The sequence below is a fragment of the Heliconius melpomene genome, chromosome 13 (assembly GCF_056956725.1).
Source record: "Heliconius melpomene rosina isolate 202511_hmr_F chromosome 13, ASM5695672v1, whole genome shotgun sequence".
NCBI classification, from domain to species: Eukaryota; Metazoa; Arthropoda; class Insecta; order Lepidoptera; family Nymphalidae; genus Heliconius; species Heliconius melpomene.
In genome coordinates, this window is record NC_140401.1 from 10001 (window position 1) to 33888 (window position 23888).

General features: G+C 40.2%; 5 protein-coding genes and 1 long non-coding RNA gene across 6 annotated transcripts in view; 4 read left to right on the top strand and 2 right to left on the bottom strand.

Annotated features, from left to right (window-relative positions):
* The window catches only part of LOC146532360 (uncharacterized), a 968-nt gene extending 954 nt beyond the window's left edge, over positions 1-14 (top strand). Inside the window, exon 3 of the long non-coding RNA XR_014878654.1 lies at positions 1-14. This exon is cut by the window's left edge and continues 93 nt beyond it. This is a non-coding gene — a long non-coding RNA (uncharacterized LOC146532360).
* Positions 15-2365: 2351 nt separating this feature from the next.
* Positions 2366-6941, bottom strand: app (Palmitoyltransferase app). The gene is made up of 4 exons (XM_085196480.1): positions 6615-6941; positions 3267-4055; positions 2710-3025; positions 2366-2627 (listed from the first exon to the last, which is right to left on the bottom strand). Exons 2-4 carry the CDS (start codon positions 4014-4016, stop codon positions 2422-2424), a joined length of 1272 nt encoding a protein of 423 aa, XP_085052606.1. The 5' UTR covers positions 4017-4055; positions 6615-6941; the 3' UTR covers positions 2366-2421.
* A 3540-nt stretch (positions 6942-10481) lies between these two features.
* LOC146532362 (solute carrier family 35 member E1 homolog) lies at positions 10482-12774 on the top strand. The gene is made up of 2 exons (XM_085196763.1): positions 10482-11177; positions 11252-12774. The coding sequence occupies exons 1-2, from the start codon at positions 10859-10861 to the stop codon at positions 11866-11868; spliced, it is 936 nt and encodes a 311-aa protein (XP_085052889.1). The 5' UTR covers positions 10482-10858; the 3' UTR covers positions 11869-12774.
* A 194-nt stretch (positions 12775-12968) lies between these two features.
* Gp93 (heat shock protein 90 Gp93) lies at positions 12969-18510 on the bottom strand. Its single transcript, XM_085196762.1, has 5 exons — positions 18227-18510; positions 17873-17962; positions 15497-15657; positions 14522-15330; positions 12969-14367 (listed from the first exon to the last, which is right to left on the bottom strand). The coding sequence occupies exons 1-5, from the start codon at positions 18270-18272 to the stop codon at positions 13119-13121; spliced, it is 2355 nt and encodes a 784-aa protein (XP_085052888.1). The 5' UTR covers positions 18273-18510; the 3' UTR covers positions 12969-13118.
* Positions 15657-20044, top strand: LOC146532364 (uncharacterized). The gene is made up of 3 exons (XM_085196764.1): positions 15657-16263; positions 16795-16933; positions 17373-20044. Exons 1-3 carry the CDS (start codon positions 16044-16046, stop codon positions 17506-17508), a joined length of 495 nt encoding a protein of 164 aa, XP_085052890.1. The 5' UTR covers positions 15657-16043; the 3' UTR covers positions 17509-20044.
* A 1200-nt stretch (positions 20045-21244) lies between these two features.
* Positions 21245-21834, top strand: LOC146532365 (uncharacterized). The gene has a single exon (XM_085196090.1). The coding sequence runs from the start codon at positions 21376-21378 to the stop codon at positions 21769-21771; it is 396 nt and encodes a 131-aa protein (XP_085052216.1). The 5' UTR covers positions 21245-21375; the 3' UTR covers positions 21772-21834.
* The last annotated feature ends 2054 nt before the right edge of the window (positions 21835-23888 follow it).

A 23888-nucleotide genomic window follows, 5' to 3' on the forward strand; every position in this document is an offset into this window, starting at 1 on the left:
CTCTATTTTGAAATGCTATCAATTTAAGTATATTTTTTTCTTAGTATGATTAAATAATATAATTCATTTAATAATTGTGAATTTTAATACTTTAAAGATGAAGTACTTTGTCATTACTCAATAGTTTTAATATTGTTTTGTATATTAGTGTAAAAGTCTTTGTTTTAAAACGTACAAGTATTTTTTATAACATTGTACAATTTGTTAAAATAAAGCCTCATACTGATGGTGTTTTATTTACCTACGACACTACGTCTTACGTCATACGTCAAACGAATGTCAAACAAGTAGCGAGTAGCGACATCTGTAGAACTCTATAGAACTATAGTCTCTGGAAATTGTCTCTATTGAGATAGGTTTAATTAGATTAAATAAAAATAGTATACTGCACAAGAGTATACGCACGTGACCTTACTGTGACGCTACACTAAACCACTGAATCTGTTAAAGTTACACATACTGATATTTAATGGAAGAAAGTTAATTTTATAAAAATCTGAAAATAGTCCCATTACGTTGACTGATAGTATTTTTGTTATATTAGGGGATTTAATATATTTTTCACTTATCTTATGGTTAAAGAAAACTATATTTTTTGTAAATTAAAAATAAATATTAATAAATTCGTTTTTTAACAGCTCTCATAAGCGTATCTACTCAAGACTATTAAATGCGTTGTTGAAGAACTCTTCTCGCAGTCATCTTTTGAATAAAATAGTAAAAACTAAAGAATTATCTAATGAAACACGTTCTATGATTATCTATATATATAAAATCGAAAGGTCACTCACTCATCACGAAATCTCAGAAACTACATGTGCTAGGAATCTCAAATTTTGCATAGGAGTTACTTATAGGACGTAGGTGCTCGCTAAGACGGGAATTTGCAATATTCGACTTCTAAGGGATTGTTTTTGGGGTCGAAAGTTTGTATGAAACTTCGTTACTACAAATGCTAGGAGTCTCAAATTTTGCATAGACGTCACTAGGACGTAGTCATGGAGACAGAAATTAATAATAACATAGTTCACGCGGGTGAAACCGCGAGCGGGCCGCTAGTTATCTATATATATAAAAGGACTTGTCCTCACTGACTGAGGTAAGACGCACGCACAGCCTTAACCGCTGATGGTAGAAATGTTAAATTTGGACAAAAGTTTACTTTCGTAATCTGGACATCCACTAAGAAGGGATTTTGAAAAATTTTAACCCTAAAGGGGTGAAATAGGGGCTCAAAGTTTGTATGGAAAAAATTTTAAATCGGCACCGATTTTTATAAAATTTGAAATTTAGATTTTTAAAAGTATTTAATTGAACACGTGTTTCATCGTTTTCTAGAATTCTCCCCCTAAGGGTGCAAATAAGGGGTTGAAAGTTTGTATGGAAAAATCTTTAAATCGCCACCGATTTTTATAAAATTTGAAATTTAGACTTAAAAATATTTCATTGAACACATGTTTCATGGATTATTAGAATTCACCCTTAAATAGGCAAGCGAAGCTGCAAGCGTCCGCTACTTTTACATAAATTAAATAAAATTAATCGCGAAATTGCCGCACTACTAAAAATATCTCAAAGAAAAGTAGACTACAACGTGAACAAATATCTAGACACTAACAGTTAAGTATGTTAACGAAACACGGAATGGACGCCCCCGTGAGACCACTACAGTAAACATTGACCAGCCGACGCAACCGAAAACTAACTGCACCACAAATTGCAGCACAATATAACAAATCCAGACAACATTCCGTTAGTACTTACACTGTCAAAAGGCGGCTCATAGAAGGCTCTTTCAGGAAGAATAGCAGTAAAGAAACCACTCCTTAAGCGTCTAATAAGGTAAAAATGCTTCAATGGGCTCGTGAACATCAAATTTGGACACATGACGAGTGTAAACATGTATTGTGGAGTGATGAGTCAAAATTCGAAGCTTTTGGTTCGAAGAGACTGGTATTTGTACGCCGAAATTCAAAAGAACATATGATAGATGCTCGTATCGTGCCTACAGTAAAAGTTTGAGGCTGTTTTGCTGGAAATACAACTGGTGATCTAATAAAACTAGGGGAATTCTCAAAAAGAGGTACCGTTAAAAATCTGTCACCTTCGGCTTGTCACTTGATAATTTTAGGACATAAGCGGTCGCTAACCTTATCATGCCTCTGACAAGAAAATATACATGAGTAAGTATGGTTCATATAGATTATAGAACATTGCCTTTCATTTTATTATATAAAGAGGAATGTGGCAGATATGGTGCTATCGAAAATAAATTTAATTTCAATCTTTTGCCACAAAGCTATAGTTTTGAGTTCTCGCTAGTACGGAGGTGGGTAGTTGGATACAATAAATTAAAACGCACACCACTGGTGGGGTTACTTTATTGGGCAATTATGTACAAGGGAAGACCACTGCTTGGTGTCACAGCGCCAGCGCCAGTGGCGGTGCGTGGTGTGACCCGTGGCGCGCCACGTGGTGCGGCGGTGGCTCCGGCTCGTCGAGGTCGAGCGCGGCGTCGATCATGGTGGTGTCGTGAAGCAGGCGCAGGCGCGAGGCACTGAGTGCACCACCAGCCGCCACCGCACCCGCCCCCCCGCACGCGCCCCCCGACGCCGCGATACACACCTCTGCGGAATGAAACATGGTATAAAATAATTGCAGAAGACACGGTACATAGTAGCGCTAGTGGCGCTAGTGTATTGTGCATACCTTGCAGCGGCACGGGGTCGAGGTCGAGGCTGTGGTTCATGTACGCGTGGCGCGCCTCGCCCTCGAACAGATTAGTGTAGCTGCCGGCGATGGGGGCGGGCGCGCCGGGGGCGATTGCGGGGACGGGGACGGCGGCGACGGGGGCCGCGCGGAACTGCGGCGGCAGGTCGTGGTCGGGCGCGAGCACGCCACGTCGGTCGATAAGGCTGGGCGCGAGCGGCGCGCACAGCACGTGCCAGCAGTTGGCGCAGGCGTTGCCGCGCGAGTACGGGTTGGGGTTAGCGACGCCGCGACGCGTCGAAAATGAGCCTTTTATCTGGAGCGGATATCAAAAAATACTTTTGTTTTAAATTACTTATTAATTTAATCTTCATAGATAAGTCATATGTTTCTATTTTAAAGTCATTCTTCTTAACAGTTACATTTATAAAAAAATTGTTATCAAAATACTTATTACATTACGTTACACAAGAATTCAGGGAACTTTAAGTAACTTAAATCTGTATATTATACTCTCAAACGAATCTCTATATAATTCTCACGTGCGTGACACTCACGTCTTCGTTGGTGGTCTGGTCGGTGGAGGCGAGGTAGGTGTGGAAGCCGGCCAGGCCCAGCACGGACCACACGGACAGGAAGCATACGGCCGCCACCACGGCGGAGGCGGGACTGGCCCGCAGCGCCGCCGCCAGACCCGCGCCGCGCGCCAGCAGCGCCAGATGCGCCACCGCACACGCGAACACGAACACGGCCAGGAAGGATAGCGACACTACGAAGGCGTAGAAGTAGCGGTAGTTGCGCTTGCCCACGCAGTTGCCCACCCACGGGCAGTGGTGGTCGAAGCGCTCCACGCAGTTGTCGCACAGCGAGCAGTGCGAAGCGCGCGGCGGCCGGAACATCTTGCATGTGAAGCAGTACTTGAGCTTGACAGCACGCCCCCGCACCAGCACCTCGCGAGCGCGCGGCGGCGGGCGGGCGCCCTCGCCCTCGCCCGCCAGCGCGCCCAGCGCCGCCGCCTCGGCCGGCGCCGCGCGCGGTATGATGCCGGGGTCGGAGAGCGCCGTGCGCAGCAGCGCGGCCAGCGTGAGCGCGGCCAGCGCGGCTCCGGCGGCAGGCACAGCAGCAGACACGCGCGCGGCCAGGAAGGGGCAGTCGAAGGCGAAGTGCAGCGCGCACGTGCCGCAGATGAGCGCCAGGGTAAGCGCGAACACGCCGGGGTGCGGCGCCGTCATCAGGCGCCCGTCGCACCAGAACCGGTTGCGGCCCGCGAACACCTCCCACTTGCGCGTCACGCGCCGCGACGCCATGCCCGCATCACCCCCACCCCCACCTGCCGTGCGCCACGACTAGCATCAAATAATAATTGACATTAATGACAATTTTAAATAATAAAGATTCTTTTATATACTAAATATTTTCATATTAATGCTAAATTCGATATATCACCAGGACAAAAGTCACGCATACATATTTAAAAAAAATTAAATCAGCTTCACGCTGTATCCCGCACACAGCAGGGTAGGCAGAGGGAACCTAGTGTTAAGACACTGCCAAATTCTGGAGGCATTGCATGTTGAGTGGCAGAACTCAACGCCGCGCTTTGCCTCGACACCAGAGCGAAGAAATGGAAATATAAATAAATATTTCATCTCCCCGAGTGGGGATCGAACCCACAACCAGTCGGTTTTACAGTCACACTCTGTGCCCCTACGGGCTACGACGGGCCTCACTATATATATATTTTACTATGCCTATTTCGTATTTTAGAACTGTCTATGATAGATAAATCTTCTTAAATTTATGAATTTCTAATATTCTCTATTTTTAAAAATGTTAAAAAGATTAAAATGAAACACATCAACCTTAATTATAAAATTGTTATGGAAAGAATTAGATACTACACCATAATGTGGAAAATCACAAACAGTAATTGAATTGTTATAACAGTAAATCATGCAAATAACAAATGATTTGGCATTTCGTCCCTACAGAAAAACAGGAAAATGTATTAGACTGAGATCCGACCTTCGTTTTAAATCGATCGATCGATCGATCCTTATGTTTTAAAGTAAAATATTATATAATAGAAGGTCAATCTTAAAATCAATGTTTATTTTAATTGTTCACCTGTTAAATGATGATTTTAATCATATTAAGTACACGCAGAAAACTATTTAAAGATCATGGGGCAGAAGAAATCATCCTTATTTTTCAAGTAAAATAATGAATCTATAATATTGAGTCTTTGCAAAATCTATTTTCTAAATACTAATATTTATTTATTAATTTAAATTACCATTTTGAAACAATTAAATTATCTAATTAAATAAATGTTTACAAATATCGATCTACTATAAACTATTAATATACATACATATACATCATGTTCCCTTAATATAATGAAGGGTGACCATTATTGCGGATATTTTTTTTTATTAATTGTATTGAAAAATACATTTCAATGAACTCTCCCTCTCTCTCTCTCTCTTCGTCCTCTACTTGTTTGATTTGACAACGCTTGCCGCAATTTTTTTTTCTCACGCAATTTTTAATAATTTGCATAGGAAAGAAATATATATAATAGAATTATAATAAACAAAACTAAGTTAGCAAAATAAATTCGAAGAAAATCGGACAGTAATGCCGACTAATAAACGCTATTTCACTAATAAACTCGTATATGAAGGATTCAACGACCGGATCTCAGGGTATATAAACTTGCACCAATTTGAATAAATGTATGTAAGTATTTTGTTAAGTTCCTTATTATTTGGAAACCTATTTGGACCCGAGTCCCCCTAAATAGACCAACTAAATTATAAGAAACTAGTAATCATGCATCATTGTCCTTTCCTGTAGAAAAAGCTTAATTTATTGTAATATTTTAATTTTAACAAATAGTTTTAAATCATGTCATTTGATAGTTACTTTTAATCGAATTTATGACAGAATCATTGTTTTAGGTTTTTCCTATTTAGTTATCTACTTGGCTATTTACTTATCTACCTGGGCTTCACTAAAGATATTTTCTAGAGGGGTCAGGATCTTGACCTGGACTTTTGTTTCGAACAAATCTATTCATGTAAAAGATTTTTTTTTTTTATTTTCCATTGTTATCTTATTATGCCAGTATTCCAGGGTAATGCAAAGGAAACTTCAACTTAAACTCACTGACTACCATCTTGTAATTTATTATGCTTACAATTATAACCCTTCACAATTGGTTTACTTTTGAAATTGTTCAGTTATTATTTGGTTTATTTATTTATATATTTATTTAATTTAGTATTTATGTTAAAACTACCTTGCTAAGGGCAAGTGAAAAGGATTGGAGGGGAACCGTTGTCTAGGCCACATTCACACAGTGAGTGGTCCCTGACCCTGATCTTAGCTAGGTGCACAGGAGTTCAGCATGTCTAAGGCGCAAGGAACAAATAGTTGATATAATCCACCAATCAGTAAATCTTTGAAAAAAAAACCAAGGTCGCTAGGGGATATTAGGTTGAACAGCACCATAAAACTTTATATTTTACTTTGTGTGTTCTCATAATAATAATATGATAATTACATAAAGGTCAGGTGTGATTGTAAGAAATAGTAAAAATATTTAGTAAAATTATTAAATATAAATAGCAGATAACATACAAAAATGTTATCATTTACAGTTTTATCACTGATAATCAGAATGAGGATAACATCCCAATGATGCAATAGTAGTAGTTAGTCTTACTGATATTGCCTGTCACAAAGACATATTGAATAGAATATGAATGCTTCTCTTTTCCGTCTCCTGCTCCAAGTTAAGATGTTATTAATTAAATAATTGGGCCAATGACAACCGACGGAGACAGGCGCGGGCGCATCTGCGATGTTTTGGATATTTATACACAATAAATTACACTTACCAAGTCAAGTCGGGATCAATTGATGCAAATTTCCTTATTTTGATCCATATAGAAAATATAATGTATCCAGACCAAAATTCTTTTCAATAAAACTTTCTTTTCTTTCAAACTTCTAAACAACTTTTAAAGTTTTGTATTACTTTTCAATAGAATAAAGCCGCTTTTAAAATACTCAGTCTCAATAAGAAGATGTAATGAATATATAAAAATATCACTTTTTAATAGTAAAATTATGTATAACAAAACTTTCTCTGTTGTTTTTGACAATTAAGTAAATTGACATCATTCGAATCATAGACGAGCAACTATCTCCTCAAATTCTAACCATAATGTAGGACCTATACCTGAAAATCTATACTCTATTTATTATGGCATGACACAAAATGTAAACAAAAAAATCTATTGCTTAAACTTTTGTTTTTTTTTTATCTCTATTCAATTTATTTAACGCGTGGTTCCCTATATATATATATATTGTTGTTATATAGCATGAAAGCCTGACGCACATGATAAAAAGTTTGCAAATAGTCTATTTAAAAAATACTAAAATTAAATTATATATTTGTAACGTTGAATTAGATTAATAGTAAAATTATTTATTGATTTCAAACATTTTAACCGTGTTTTTTATACTGTTTTGCTGTACGCTAGAGATAAAAGCTTGAATTACTATAATAAGATTGTATGTATGATGAGAGGCATCTCTCTATATGGGTCATACTCATATGAGTGTTATATTACAATAGCTATAACAAATAAAAGAAAATAGAACGATTTTTCATTCTAAATTTGACTATGCCTACCCCCTTATGATAAGTGGATAGTCTACACATCAAAATAAATAAAAAATTTAAAGAAAATAATTCAAATTCCATCATTTGTCCCCTTCTGTGGGCTGATTCGTAGTTCATAAAATTACAAATTTTTGAAACTATGATTATAACTATAATTAATATTAACTATAATTATTACGCCCGTGTCATCGAAATCACACATATTTTCAGCGTAGAATATACTTGAGTAGATTTTTTATGATAATTTCTAAAATGTGCTTCAGCCTTTTTACTATAATTTCTAATAAACTAGCTGTTACACGTATCTGACACTTTTCTGTGATGTAAAAAATCTGCATTTAAAACATTTCTACTAAAGTTACCTTAAATGTAATATCTTTTAATTTGATAATATAAGACAGCTATAATTTGCTTACACCCATTACGCAAGACGGATGTGTATTTTTATATTCCAATAAAAAGAATCGTGTATTTTATTCATTTTGTAAAAGATCAATGCATCTTTCCTATTTTTAGTGTATTTTGGTAAGTACGTGCTACTTATATTTGTAATTATATAGGCACAATGGCTTTAAAGGAGTATTTTTGAAATCTCACTTGGCATTTCTCTATCCTTGAAAACTAAAGACCATTGCTGATTTTCGATTGGAAAATCTTTTCTGTTGACATATTTTCTGTTACTCTAGGTGTGCACAGGAAAGATGTATCTTTTCCATACAACGTGACATTGGCGAAATGAATTGTGCTCAACTGGCACGCTCGAAACGCCATATATCGAGAAATCAATCAATCAAAGATGTATGTCCACATAAAATACTATTAATAATAAAAATATATGTTGTAATGTCAAAATATTTTTTTTGTTTATTTGTTTATGCTTGCGCTTGTAAAACTAAACTAACAGCTTTTTTGCTATTTTATAATGACCAAAATAAAATCAATATATCGTATATATCTTGTAAAATTAAATGTAGACTAATGTTTCAGATTATACTAAACATATAGCATTTTATAAGTGTCTAGTGGTTTAAGTTATTACCTTAAATAACGAAATTTTAGCTTAGCTAGCTTTTTACATTGTTCAAGCCACATTGCCCTATTCAAATAGATCTGGGGTACACTAAAGCGATGAAGAGAAGAAAAAACGAAGACGTGTGTGCCATTATATCTATAAAACAAAACAGTTAATATTTCTGCAGTTATTACCGATTAAAGTAGCTATTGTTATGTATAAAATATTAATTTAATAAATATTATTATTATTATTATGTTTCTCTTTTAAGATTCACGGGTTCAAAAGAACCCGGTCCTTTGGAAGGCTTGTGTGGGGACACAGGTCCAACACGTAGAGGCCCATACAAATGTTTTACTGTGACGGGTCAGCCGGGATCCATCGCTGGGCAACCACAGGCCCAGAGATGGTCGCCGGTTAATGCGTAGGAACTATGGAAGATATGGAAATCTAAACTAGGATTATGGAATGGAATTTGAATGGACTGGCTATTGGACGAGACTACTGGACGTCCGCCTTTACAATAGTCTCAAATTGAATGGTTGGTGGACAGTGACTCGCCTCCCACTAGATGGGCCCCCACAAAGCGGCGTAATGCTTCGGGCGCAACATCGGGGTGGTCGGCTAAGGGTGTAGAGAGAAGCAGCAGCAGAGCTCACCATCACGAGGAGCTCGTGAGCGGGATTCCCCGTTATTACGCATTACCTTTGAGCACTTCCTCCCTTTCGCGCATATAGCTCTTGCGCTCCACTCTGCCGGCCAATAAAGGAAAGCCAGAGGCGGGGGATAGATTACAATTCCTCTCCGGAGGACTCGGGTCCGTGGGGTCGCCACTCCCCAACAGCTCGCCACAAGCTGCCCTGCGGCTTTATAATTATTATTATTCTCTAAAAATTACTGTTGTAAATATGGATCAAAAGTTCAACCAATCCATTTTGGTAGATTAAAAATACATCTTTATTTATACACTTGGGTCTTTCTTTACTACTCGTTGATTATCAGTCGCTACAACTTAAGACAACATCTATCTGTTCTATTTCTACAAATTTGAGACATGATCCCTTACTTAAAGATCTAATTAAGACACAAAGAGTTTTTTGAAAATGACGAAGAAAACTTAATTTTATCAATTTTTTTCGATATAATTGTTGGCCATTCATTAATGAATAGATATTGTTTAGTTTGATTAGGACTCTTTCTTATTGTTTTAAGAGGCTAGTATTTATTACAGTATCATTATCGTTACGTTAACATTATTTATAAATTTATTCATTGTTTAAACAAAGATTTTAAGTTTAGTTCCGTTGAGTTATGCAGAAAATAACTGAAACTATTATGAACAAACAAATAATGATAAGAAAACACGGATTAATATACTTGCTACTCAGTAATTGTAAGAAATTATATATTTTTTTCTATTTATTACCTTACATTTTTAAGACTGAAGGAATCTGCTGTATGAATCTGACATTTAGTAGATTTTTTAATTTTTTCGTGACAATATTGATGTCATATTGTAATCAAGGTCGTTATTAACCAATACGATTATTATTAGAAGTAGGAAATCAATCAAATACACGTAGCACTAATACTTTATACTTTTCTGTAGAACTGTGTCCGTTCTGTGGTCATTAAAAAAATTATGCATCGAATATCTTTCTCGAAAAGGAATAATGATCTGGTCTCATATTTTTCCTGTATTAGGTTAATCTATAAGTATTAAATGAGAGTGATTTTGAACAAATATTTCACTTTTTTTTCGTACACATTTAGGTCGCGATTTGTGTATGACCCATATACGTTTACTATATGCCTGAACGTATTCTGGATGGTGTTTAATATTTTGAGATTTGTTCTGCGACTTAGATTTTCTTGTAACTATCCGCAGTATATTAACAGTCCGCTATCAAAACGTATACTATCAAAATCGATCAATATATTTCGTCTCCACTACCAACATATATACAAATCGTGTAAAAAGGGACCAAATTAAATGTTGCCAGAGACATTATCGACTAAACTTTAATGCCAAAGACACTAAACCTTACACACGACATAGACAACTGCTATTGTCAAAAATAGTAAAACGTCAGCTGTGATGTGAATAGATAGAGTTGCTTTTATATTTATTTAAAAGTGATGCTAACTGACGGCCTTTGAAGAGAGTATTTACTATTTTATTTTGTTAAGAGATACTGAAGACTGGTGTCATCGTCATGATGTTCAGTTCAGTTCAAACTATACCTTATTGGAATTGGCTCCTGTTGCCAAGTACTACAAGTGAAATGTAAGCCGCGAGTTGGCTTCAACCTAGAAAAAAATGGAAAATGAAATTCTATTAATACTTTATAATATTTTCATCATATGTTATAGTGTTCGTAGAAATAATTACGTATTTCGGTGATACGAAATTGTAAATTTAAACAAGTAATATATTTATGATGGGCTCCACTCGAGAAACTGTAACCGTGGGACTGCTCTGCGCGGCGTGGTACACGCTGAGCTCGGCTAGCAACGTCGTGGGGAAACTGGTGCTGACGGAGTTCCCGTTCCCCATGACCGTCACCATGGTGCAGCTGCTGTCCACCGTGGCGTACAGCGTTCCCGCCTTCGCCGCCTGTAAGGTCCGGCGAGCTCCGAAATTTCCACGGTCATATTACTTAAAAGTGCTCATTCCACTGGCTATAGCCAAGTTCTTCACAACAATGTTTTCGCAAATTTCAATTTGGAAGGTTCCAATCTCGTACGCGCACACAGGTGAGGAATAACGACCGACGCGAGAGCGGCGCGCGCGGGGGTGAGGTATGTGTCTCATGGGTGTGTCTGTGCAGTGAAGGCGACCACGCCGCTGTGGACGGCGGGCCTGGCGCGCCTTCTGCTCGGCGAGCGCCAACCGGCGCGCGTGCAGGCGGCGCTGCTGCTCATCGCGGCCGGCGTGGCGCTGGCCTCCGCCACCGAGCTGCACTTCGACGCGCTCGGCCTGGGCGCCGCGCTAGCTGCCGCCGCGCTGCTGGGCCTGCAGCACCTGTATTCCAAGCGCGCCATGCGCGACGCCGGCGCGCACCCGCTGCGCCTACTGCAGACGCTGAGCGCACTAGCGCTGGCGCCGCTGGCCCCGGCCTGGCTGTGGGCCGAGGGCGGTGCGCTGCGCGAGGCCGACTGGGCGCGCGCGGGTGCGCTGCTGGTAGCAGATGGCGCACTGGCCTGGCTGCAAGCTGTGGCAGCCTTTAGCGTGCTGGGACGCGTGTCGCCGCTGGCATACGCGGTGGCGTCGGCGGCCAAACGCGGTGCCGTGGTGGCGGCGTCGCTGCTGCTGCTGCGCAACCCTGCGCCGCCGCTCAACTTGGCCGGCATGGCACTGGCCCTGCTCGGCGTGCTGGCCTACAACCGCGCCAAGGCAACGCCCGCCGCCGCAGCCCGCGACCGCGCCCCACTGCTGCCTGTATGATGGGAAGTATTAGATCATTGACACTTTTAATAGGAACTATAATATACAATTAAAAATATTTTTTCTAACAGATCAGTCAGTAGACATTTGGCCGCTGCTAGACAGTTAATAACTTATTTTACTATGAACAATGAAAATTGAAGGCTATGCATTGAATTTTGTTATTTTTGTCAACATTAGACAATTTGTCAAATAAATTATACCATAATAACCACTTTGTTTCTATAATGTGAGTATGTATATATTGTGATAGTTACTATGTTGAGGAAATTTCTTTCTTATTAATTTGTAAAATTACAGGATTTACAGGCGCTTTTCAAGAAAGAAAGTTATTCCTATTTTTGTCTCTTATTTTATGATTTTGCTACAAATAATGTTGTAATATTTTTTGTTTGTTAATACTATCAATAAGCATCTTTGGTTAAGATCATTGGCTGTCAGGCTTGTCAAAATACTTACGTTTTCTTGACCTATCATTTCATTGTGATTTTATCTAGTCTATAACATATTTTAATTTGAGCTTTATACACCATTCTTATCATTGTGAGTAAAACTTCATATTATATATGTACCAATACCACAGTACCAACCAATAGAGAAGTATCTTTGGTGACATTTTTTTGAACTATTACAATAGCATTTCACCAATTTTTTAGGTACCTTAGGTAATATATATATAAATATATAATTAGGATATATAAATGTATAATATTACTAATTTTAATAACTACAAGTTTATTGTATAGAATTAATGTAGTATCAAATTGATGATGTAAATATTGTGTATCTTAGCAATTTTTTTTAAGAACTAATTTATAAGTATGCTAGTTGTAAATAGTTTAGGTGGTATAGCCACGAATCTGTGTATATTATGAAGTTTTTAATATATTTTGTTAATAAAATGAGTACATTTTCTTGATTCTTACACTTAATTCCAGGGATTTTTTTTCTGTAAAAATTTAATAAATCAGCTTCACGCTGTATCCCGCAAACAGCAGTTTAGCCAGAGGGAAGCTAGTGTGCTAGGAAACATTAAGTTGCTGTCTGAAAGTAAATGAAATAATTTATTCACCAAAGGAAATTTAAATAAGGAGGCACAATGAATTAAATATTATAATATATTTACATCACTCGCCACAAACTCGAATACAAGAAAATGTAAAAAAATGCAGTCTTAATAGTACTCTCGGAGCGCCACCTCCCTCTCTCCACTACACAGTAGTCAGCTCGTGCACTGCACACCCGTCGCACTACAGCTCGTCGTGGTCGTCGTCGGGGACGGGCTCCTCGTCCTCGTCCGGCGCCGACTCGTCCTCGGCGGGCTCGTCCTCGGTCGGCTCGTCCTCGACGCGTGCGTCCTCGGGCAGACCTAGCGCGGCCTGCAGCATGGCCTCCACGCTCTCGGCGAACTCGACGGCCTGCCCCTCCTGCAGCATGTATCCAGAGCGCAGCGCGGCCACGCGGTGCAGGGCGGTGGCCACGCGCAGCGCGGCGGCGTCGTCGGGGTCGGCGCGCACGCGACGCAGCAGCTCGCGCACTACGGGATGCCGCGGGTTGATCTCCAGCGCCTTCTTCTGCGTCAGGTGGTGCTTGCGCTGCGCGTCGTCCGCTTTTTGGTGGGCGTTGGACATGGCGAGGCGCTCCATGTTGCCAGTCCAGCCGAAGGCCGTGGCCACGAGCGCTGCGGGCGAACGGGAGAGCCGGCGCGACACGGCCGCGCGAGTGATCCAGGCGCCCAGCTTGTCGCCCAGCCAGCGCGTCAGCGGCTCGAACTCCTTTTTGTAGGCCTCCATGCGTTCCTTCTGAGGCTCGCTCTCGTCCAGGTCGAATACCTCCTTGGCAATGTTCTGGAACTTCTTACCGTCGAACTCGGGCAGCGAGGACAGGCAGTACTCGTCGACGGCCTCAGTAAGGTAGAGCACCTCGTAGCCGGCGCGCACCAGGCGCTCGGCGAAGGGAGAGCGGCGCACTTCGGCGAGACCGGCGCCCGCGATGTAGTAGATGTGCGCCTGGCCTGGCCGCATGCGCGCCACGTACTGCTCCAGGGAGGTGCGCTCGTCGTCATCGGAGAGGCGCGAGGAATGGAAGCGCAGCAGCTTAGCGAGGCGCGAGCGGTTGGAGGGGTCCTCAATGACGCCCAGCTTCACGTTGGTGGAGTATTCGCGCCAGAAATGCGCGTACTCGTCGTCGGGGATCTTGCGCAACATGTCGAGGGCCTTGCGGACGAGCTTCTTCTTAATGATCTTGATGAGCTTGTGCTGCTGCAGGGTCTCGCGGCTCACGTTGAGCGGCAAGTCGTCGGAGTCCACAATACCCTGGATGAAGGCCAGGTAGTTGGGCATGAGCTCGTTGAACTCATCAGTGATGAACACACGACGCACGTAAAGCTTGATGTGGTCGGTCTTGGTGCCGTAGCGGTTAAAAGAGTCCGCGGGCTGCGCGCGCGGCACAAACAGCAGTGCGCGAAACGTCACCTCGCCTTCCGCCACGAAGTGCGCCCTGCGAACGATACACAACATCATTGATGAAACCCATATGGGTTTAACCCTCAGTTAAATAACTGTATAGAAAAAAAAAAGGGCTAGCCCATTTTTTTTCATATTATTTAAAACTATTAACATTACACACAGACATTTATCCCGAAATTACTTACTTGGCGAGAGGTGCGGTGGTGTCCTTGGTGAGGGATTTGTAGAACTGCGTGTACTCGTCGTCGGCCACGTCGGCGGGCTTGCGCGTCCAGATGGGCTTGTTGTCGTTCATCAGCTCCCAGTCCCACACCGTCTTCTCCGTCTTTTTGGGTGCCGCCTTGTCCTCGGCCGCGTCCTCCACTTTGGCGTCCTCGTCCCCGTCCCCGTCACCCGCCTCGTCGTCCTCGGTCGCTTCCTCGACCGTCTCGGTGTGTGAGGCCCACAGGTAGATGGGGAAGTTGATGAACTGCGAGTACTTTTTGACGAGCGCGCGGATAGTGTCGGGCTGCAGGAAGTCGGCCGCCTCCTCTTTGAGGTGCAGCGTGATGTGAGTGCCGCGGCGCAGCGTGTCGCCGCGAGGGTCGCGCGCCACGCTGAAGGAGCTGGCGTCCGAGTCCCACACGTGCTGCGCATCGTCATTGTGCTTGGAGGCCACGGTCACGCGGTCCGCAACCAGGAAGGCGGAGTAGAAGCCCACGCCAAACTGGCCGATCATGTCGTTGGTGTCCTGCGCGCCGCCCTGGCCGTCCTGCATCTTGGACAGGAAGTCGGCGGTGCCGGACTTGGCGATGGTGCCCAGGTTGTGCACGAGGTCGTGGCGTGTCATGCCCACGCCAGAGTCGATGACGTGCAGCATTCGGCGCTCGGGCTCCGCCTTGATACGAACGCTGAGGTCCGCGTCGGCTGCCAGCGCATCGCGCTCCGTCAGCGACAGCAGCCGGATCTTATCCAGTGCGTCCGACCCGTTCGAGATCAGCTCACGCAAGAAAATCTGGAAATGATGTCATATCATGGCTGATAACGTTTTCGACATTTGAAATTTTTAAAGTTTTTGTTAAATTGCATTTTTACATTTATTTTGTACTTAGTTAATAAAAGCAATTAATTGTTAAATAATTAACTATTGTAATTGTTATATTGCAACAAAGTAAGGTTACCTCCTTGTTCCTATAAAGGGAGTTGATGATGAGCTTCATCATGCGGTTGACCTCGGTCTGGAAGGTGTAGTTCTGCGCGTGCTCGCGCATCTCGCGCTGCTGTGCCACGCTCAGCCCATCAGGGGAAATGGCCTCCTCCTCGCGCAGCACCGCCTCCGCGTCTGTGCGCAATGTGCCATTTTATATATAACTAAATTAATTTCAACATTTATTTATTTTTTTTGTATGTATTTTTAAATACATAGAAACAACCATCGTGATATGATGAACGCAAAGTTGCATAGGCAATTTTTATATATAAACGTGTGCATGGCTATATACATTTATATTATATGGTATTGACGTATTACAAAAGACACAAAAAAATTTATATCTATGTTATAATAGCATTGAGGATCTTTGAGTCGAACTAGGATATAATTTAAACTGTGTGTAATAAATAATAATGTAATAATAATAATTACTTAAATCACATTATTTATTCACAATATGCAGATTCTTAGATGCTAGTTGTGTCGACTAAATTGACATATTGCAATGCACGCGCATGGCGTTTTCTTTCCGCTTCGTTGCTAGGAGCCGTGCAGCCGATTGTATCGATTCCACTGTAGCGCCCGCAGACGTGGACATGTCGGCGGTGGTGACGGAGCACGGCGAGCACGAGGCGCAAGAAGCGCCGCTTCACGCGCGCTCCTTCAAGCTGCGGTTCGCGGCGCAGCGCGAGCTTGGGCGCTCCTACGTGTCCGCGGTCAAGCCACTCACGCTGCGTGAGTGTTGTGTAGACACAATTCAATTGAATAATGTGGATATAGAATTGCACAATCTAATTTCTCCTGTATTATTTTAATTATTAAGGTAAGCTCCTACTGTATGCTCCAAGCACTGCATTACTCCTGTTTCTTCTGTCCTGCTCGCCCAGGGGTCTTTAAAAATAGAAAGACATTTTCTAGGCATGCATGTGACATCGTAGACTTTAGGTTTCATATTAGATTCATAAAGAAATATATAATTAATGAAATTTTGACGACTTCCGGTCGCCTTAAGCTAATCTCTTAAAACATGGTTTTTAAATTGATTCAGAAAATATTTAAACAATTTTTTTTCCAAATGATTACATTCATTTGGCATGGCTACTCTAACCATGACAACTACTAATTTGGACTGCACAAAAAACTCAAAAAAATGTATATCTATGTTATAATAACATATTGAGGATCTTTGAGTCGAATTAGGATATAATTTAAACTGGGTATAATACACCTTTAAATGACATTATTCATTCACAATATGGAGCACAGCGGCGGTGGTGCGAGCCAAGTTCTACCGTTGCTCATCGTGCGGCGAGGAGCAGGAGGCGCCTGCGATGGCGCGCGTGTTCGCGCTGTTCCGACGCGGGCCACGCGAGAAGTACGACGCGCCCGTCACCACCTCGCACGAGTACGTCACCAACCCACCACCTGCTTACTGCTCCTTAGCCAGATTTTTTTTTTCGATTGGACTTTATTGCTTATGACCTGGATTGGTCTTGACAGCGTCACCGGGCGGGGAAGGGCGACAGTAGCTGACCCCTGAAGAAAAATTACGAGCTTTGATGGTCGCTCGTGAACGGTTGGCGATCGCAGACGAATGCCCTGCGTACGCTTATCAGGGGAGAGTTTGATCGTTGGGCCCCATTGCGCCTAATTGGCAAAGTTCATTTTATATGAACTCGTTAACTATAACACTTAACTTTTAAAATCATGTCAGTGTCACTACTTTATCGACAAGTTTAAAATTGGTTTATCATGGTATGATCATTTATCTAATGTATTATTATTGAATAGTGGACCGTTAAATAGATTCTTGTGCCTTTTAATTTCCTCAGCATTGTACACAGGTATGGATGGTGGTGGGACAAACATAGAGAACATTCCTGTGGTGACAGACGACTTCAGCATCACATACAGGACTCCGCATGGCTTAAGGAGAGATTAAGAGTACTCGCTACAGATATTGGCCTTAAAAAACGATGATGTGAAAATGTTGTACAATAAACATGATGTCTTAGACATTGCTAATTATATAAATTGTGTTATTTGTTATTATTATAAGTCAAAGAAATTCCTTGAACTATGTGTTGAGTACAGTTAACATAGATTGAACAAGCATAAAAGTGTTTTATTAAAAAAATATAATTTTAACATAATGCATAAATTATTCACACTAATTTAAAATATTCTAGATCTATCTCCCTATAATTATTTATTATTAATCTGTGATATTGGTAGCTATGATAAATTAAATACAATTTCATTGATTCTTTAAATTCAATGATATTAATAAATGAGAGCCTACTTCACCAGCACGTACAAAACCGGCTACGTAAAGTATACCTACCGGTGCGGGAACCTTCACGAGACGCTCCCAGGTCTGCGTCTACCGTCACCTCCTCCACAGAACCGACGCCCTCCTGAGCTTGACACCATCCTGAGGATTAGTTTATCCCATGAATTATATGAATATTAAACTAAGACATCTGATACATAACACAAAACTAGATAAAGACATGGCATGACGGAACTAGAAAGTTCTAGACTATTTGAAATAAATATAATCTTAATAAATTTATTGATTTTTCATGTTATCGATTAACATACGTGTACAAAAGCATCTAATGTGTTACTTTACAAAAACGCTTAAATTAAAATCACAAGCAATTGCAATATTAATGACATTAAATCTGAATATTACCTGAAAGTAGCAGGATGCCCGCCCCAAGTAAAATAAAGTACTTCATTTTAGTCCACTTCGGACGTATTTTTTGTTAATTTAATTCACAAATTACCGGCGTCAGACGCCGCAAGACGATCGAGTGGTCAATCAAATAGAACAAACGAAGTTTTCCAGATAAATTATCCCAAAGTCGAGATTCACAGACACTTTATGAATGTGATAACAAATATGCCAGCGGTGATTGGGAGTAATTGAAAAAGAAGTGTGACGATGTCCAATGAAATTTAAACACGCCAGGAATCCAACAAATAAGAGGAGGTAAAATACAAATGTCTAAATGCTATTGGCTCTAATCAAACTTGACACATGTACACTTGCCAGCACGAAAACATCATCTTAAAAAATATCTATATTAAACGACATATTTTAAACTAACAAATACACACTTGTAAAAACATTTACAAAAAAAAAATTTTAAAGTGAATTAAGAACAAAAAGTAAATGTACTATAATCGTTAATTTATTGACTTTTAAATGATTTTACAAAAATACATCGGGGTTTATTTTGATATTTTGTTTACCGTACAATCTCCTTCGTGTGAAAATGTAACGTGACATTGGCGAAGTGATTAGTGCTCAACTGCCACACTCGGAACGCCATAAATTAAGAACTGAACTGACATTTTGTATATAAATTTGACAGCAGTTGCAAGCGTTTAATCTTTTATATTTTTTTTCGGTATTAGCACCAATACAGTTAGACTTAACAACCCCTGAAGAGGACTACTAGTTGAGGTGCGCCGCGACATCGTCCACAATCAGCTGCCTGACCTCGGCACCCAGTCGTTCCAATCTCTGGGTGTCGAGTATACCTCGGTACGCGCGTCATCCATGCCTACGCGATTTACCGCCCGGGCTCCAACAGCAACACTCTGCACATACGCGAGGTCCACAAGCTCCTTGACAGTTCCATCCCCACATTGGCCGCGGGAGACTGAAACGCGAAACACCCGGCGTGGAGGTGTCTCTCCGTCTGCACTACGGGTCGGCGCCTGTTCTAGGATGCGGTTCGAAACGGATACGAAGTAGTGGGTCCTGACGAGCCGACCCACTACTCATCGCGGAAAAGGCGATCGCGAAGCTAAAGCCCAAGAAAGCCCCAGGCGCGGACGAAATTACGAACGGTGCTTTTCGACACATTCGCCATTCTACGCTTGGGCCACTTTCCCCAGGCGTGGAAAGAAGGCCTGGACGTCATGCTACCTAAAGCGGAGAAGAGCCCATGCCAACCGGAGAGCTACCAAATAACTCTCCTTAGCGCGGTAGGCAAACTCTTCGGAAAGCCCTTTCTTGCACTGCTGCAGCCACACATCCCACCCAGAGACGCACAATTCGACTTTCGCAACGGGCATTCCAGCACTCTGCAGGTGGCCAGAGTAATCCACCAAGCCGCCCATACCATAAACAGAAAGGAGAGTGCCTGCCTTGCAGTGCAGTGCAGTGTGCCTGAGTGCAGCCTTTCTCGATTTGTCACTATTTAACCGCGTGTGGCTCCCCGAACTCAAAGCCGGCACCCCGCATCATGTGCTCACGAACTACCCCATAGGCAGGACTTTCCGCGTTCGGATGGAGACTGTACGATCCACCAAGGTCACCAATATGGGCTACTGTATTACGACGATGTTAATTATATAATAGTGGAACATAATTTCACAATTGCCTTTGTAGCGAATAAATTCAGGGCGCTGACATAGAGTGTTAACAATTAATATTTATAAATAATATTAATACTTGTGCAATACCCCTACATTATAAAATAAAATATTTTTACATGTGTTCTTGTGTTCTGTTTCTTCTGTGTTCTATTTCCTTTTATTTGCAATGCCAATAAACTGCAGAAGATCACAATAGAATAAAAATAGAAATTAAAATGTTATTCACGTCTTATTGCTAATAAACATTTATTTCGAGTTAAGCAAAATATTGTGTTAAAATAATAAGAGTAATTTATTAATTGCCGTACTTGTGGCTATATTTATAATCTGTTATCAATGTTAAGTATGTTTCTTGCCGGCTCTTCTCAGCAGAACTGCCTTCCGAACCGGTGGTAGCTTTTTGTTCATATGTTCATTCGACGATTCAAAAGTGCTTGTTATAAGTGTATTTGAATAAAGAATATTTAGATTTTTTTTTCTGAATTTTTGTCAAGACAGAGGGCTTCACGACTTTCATGCCCTATGGCATGGGTATATGTGTTCTGTGCTTATGCCGCTTACGTCATTGCAGGACAGAGCAGTGTTGCCAACCCTACTGTTTTAACAGTAGATCTACTGTTTTTTGGCTTGTATCCCTGTTTTCTGTTTTAGTCCTCATATCTGCTGTTTTTTGAAATGCATAAAAATCATTATGATTGTAGGTCAACAGGAATTTTACTTATTAACGTTGACAAATATAATATAAGTTTGCACTCATTTCATACCTTCGTTTCTTCGTATTGTAAATTTTCACTTTTAATTTGAAATTTCACAATTGTTGGTCCTCAGTACCATAAAGAGTTTGCACGCGGTGAATTCCATACAAAATGCAGCAAAAACTATAATTGCTCATATTTTTAGATTGCGTTGACTTTTTATTTTATGAGCTCGAAGAGACAGTAAATCTGGTTATTTGATATTATTTTCAGCTTAACATATCCAATACTCGATCATGAAATAGGCAGTCTAGAGAGATATAAAAACAGACGAACGACGAAATAATATAAGGATAAAGTTTTTTTTTTAACTCTAAAAAGTTTACTACGTGAACGTCGAAAGCCTCGAAATTGAAAATGTTGATAAAATTAATTATTTTAATAAAATTTATAACATTTTAGTTAGATATTTGCATTTTAACTGGATTTCCTTTATAAATATAAGAGTATTTGTATTATTTTTAATGACTTTCTTGTATTTTATTGTTATCTACTGTTTTTTTAAGTTCCATATGCTTTTTTTGCCTTCTCGAGGTTGGCGACACTGGGACAGAGTGACAGAATTGTCAATTTGTCAGTCATTCCCAAGTAAATGTGTTCTGTGGTCATTCCCGGCGAAAAGCGCAAACTAAATTTGTATTTTATATCTAAAACTATGAAAGTGAATACGTAGAACTCTTTCTGTTCTATATATAAAATGGAAGTTAAAACGTTACCTAAAAGTATTCCGAGTAAGCGACAAATTAAATATCGTGAGAGCACATGGAAAATTCACGAGTTTGAAGTGTGGAGTGGAGAATTTATTTGTCGTGTCGCTGCTTTACGAATGAAGGATTCGGTGCTCGTGTGGGTCGGTGGTAGAGAAGCCCAATTAATCGAAGTGGGACTTGGAGTGCCTCTGGCGGTTGGTGACGGAGCTCTCTCCACCACTTTACTCGGAGAAGGAAATGCTTCAGGACACGCTCGTCGTCTCACTCTGGCTCTCGGTCGACAAGTGTATGTGTGTTGTGGGAAAGTTTTCGACAGATTTACTGCTCCTCTAATCGAAAAGGGAATCGTGGCAGAAATTAAAAATCGTGCAGATTGTTTTTAATTATTATTTAATCACTTATTAGCTTAGGATTGTGTATATTAGTAATAAAAAAATTGATAATTATATTTTTCTTATTCTCTCCTGACTATAGTACTGGTTTTAAAATAATAAGTAAATATCTTGACAGGCATCTTGTGAATTTATAATAAATCAAACAATACATATCAATATATAGATAATATTATGAAGAAATAATATCTATGAAAAACAATAAAGTAACACCATTAGTTTACTCTTACAGCATTCAGCATAGATATAGCTTTGTGGAGTCACAGGTGCGCTATTGTAAGTAACTAGTAGCAGTAGCTCTCTCTATATAGGTTCTTTAAAGAGGGCGGGTTTATAATTTATGATGTGTTGTCGCCTATAACTATTGGTATTGGCAACATTTTAATTAGTAAATGAGTAGTGAGATAATCTGATAAAGTTAGAAAATGAAAAGTTTCCTAAATATGTATTTAGGCTTGACCCACAAGATTACTGTAGCATTTGAAATGCTCATAGTTGTACCAACTAGTGTCTATGTCTAATAAAGTAACACCTAAAGCAGAGAGCATTGAGACTGTGTATTGTCTTACAGTCACACCTACCTCAACTGGACTCTTGTGTGATATATAACTTAATCAATGAGTATAATAATTAAAACCAATTTTAATATTAGTGGCTGTAGCATACAAATGTTAAACTTTGGATTTGGAATTGTAAAAATTGTATATTAAAAGTAAAGTAAAATACTTTTTATTGCACACCAAAAATAAATACATAATATATTCATTACACTTTGTTATATGTTTCTATTATAATACATTAAAAAGGCGAACAAAGTACAAAAAGGTGGCCTTATCATTAAATGAGCGATCTCTTCCAGGCAACTGTTGGTTAGAGGAGAGAATTAAAGAAAGAAATGGGAAGGGGTGTATGTAGCAAATGAATATCTAAATATGATAAAAACATACGTGAAGAGATATACATGTATAAAAACATACTCGCATACAAGTATACATAACACCGAACAAGGAAAAATAATCTATATATATAAAAGGACATGTCCTCACTGACTGAGGAGAGACGCGCGCACAGCCGTAACTGCTCATGATAGAAACGTGAAATTTTGACAGATGTTTACGTTTGTAATCTGGACATCCACTAAGACGGCATTTAAAAAAAAACCCTTAAGGGATGAAATAGAGGTTGAAAGTTTGTATGGAAAAAAAATTAAATCAATCAAATTAATTTGTTGGTTCGTCCGACAATATAGGGGATGGTGGGGTAAGACGGGGACCTTAAGGAATTTCATAAATAAAAATTTCATAAAAAGGAACTTTTTTTAAAAAAACAACAAGACTTTCTCCTTCAATTATAATCAGTCAAAACAAAAAAATATATAATTCTTCTTATAGAAAAATCAACTTTAAAAAAATGGTGAATCTCCCCGTCTTACCCCACCTATAGGGCAAGACGGGGTACCCCCTTAGGTAAGATGGGGTATAGAATACTTAAATGTTGTCATCTTCACAAACAGGGCAAATATGGACAGCTTCGTCATCGTTTATTTTCCACTTCTGCACGACCACAATGCGCCCAATTACCGCATCTCTGGCAAGTTATCCATCCTTCAGTAGACTCAGAATACAAGCCGTGGCAGTAGTAGGCATTCTGTATCTTCGTCATCTTACATGGTTTTTTTGGATCTCTTATTTGTGTTGTTAGTTGCTTTTTGTTTGTTAGCTTTGGTTTCAGTTTACAGTTTTGTCTATCTACTGATTCTGTTTTATATGGAGAAGCAGCAGTCTTTGCGTGTGTCCTGGAACTTTTCTTTGTCTTTTTTTGGCCGTTCGTAGATAAGACGTTATTTTTTTCGGGCTAACCAGATGGAATGCTGCATTATCTAAATAATTATTATATGTTGCTTCCTCTTCAGCATTCAATTTCGAGATTCCACATACTTTAAATGTATTAATTGCAGTTGGCATTGTTGGTGAATAAAACTTGCCCGAAGACTTCAGCCACTTGAAATTGAGAAACTACTTACCAAGAATTTGATCTTAACTTGGCTGTTAGACCCTGATCATAAAAATTTACTCAAAGGCCGCATAAAACCAACATCTGCTGGCTGC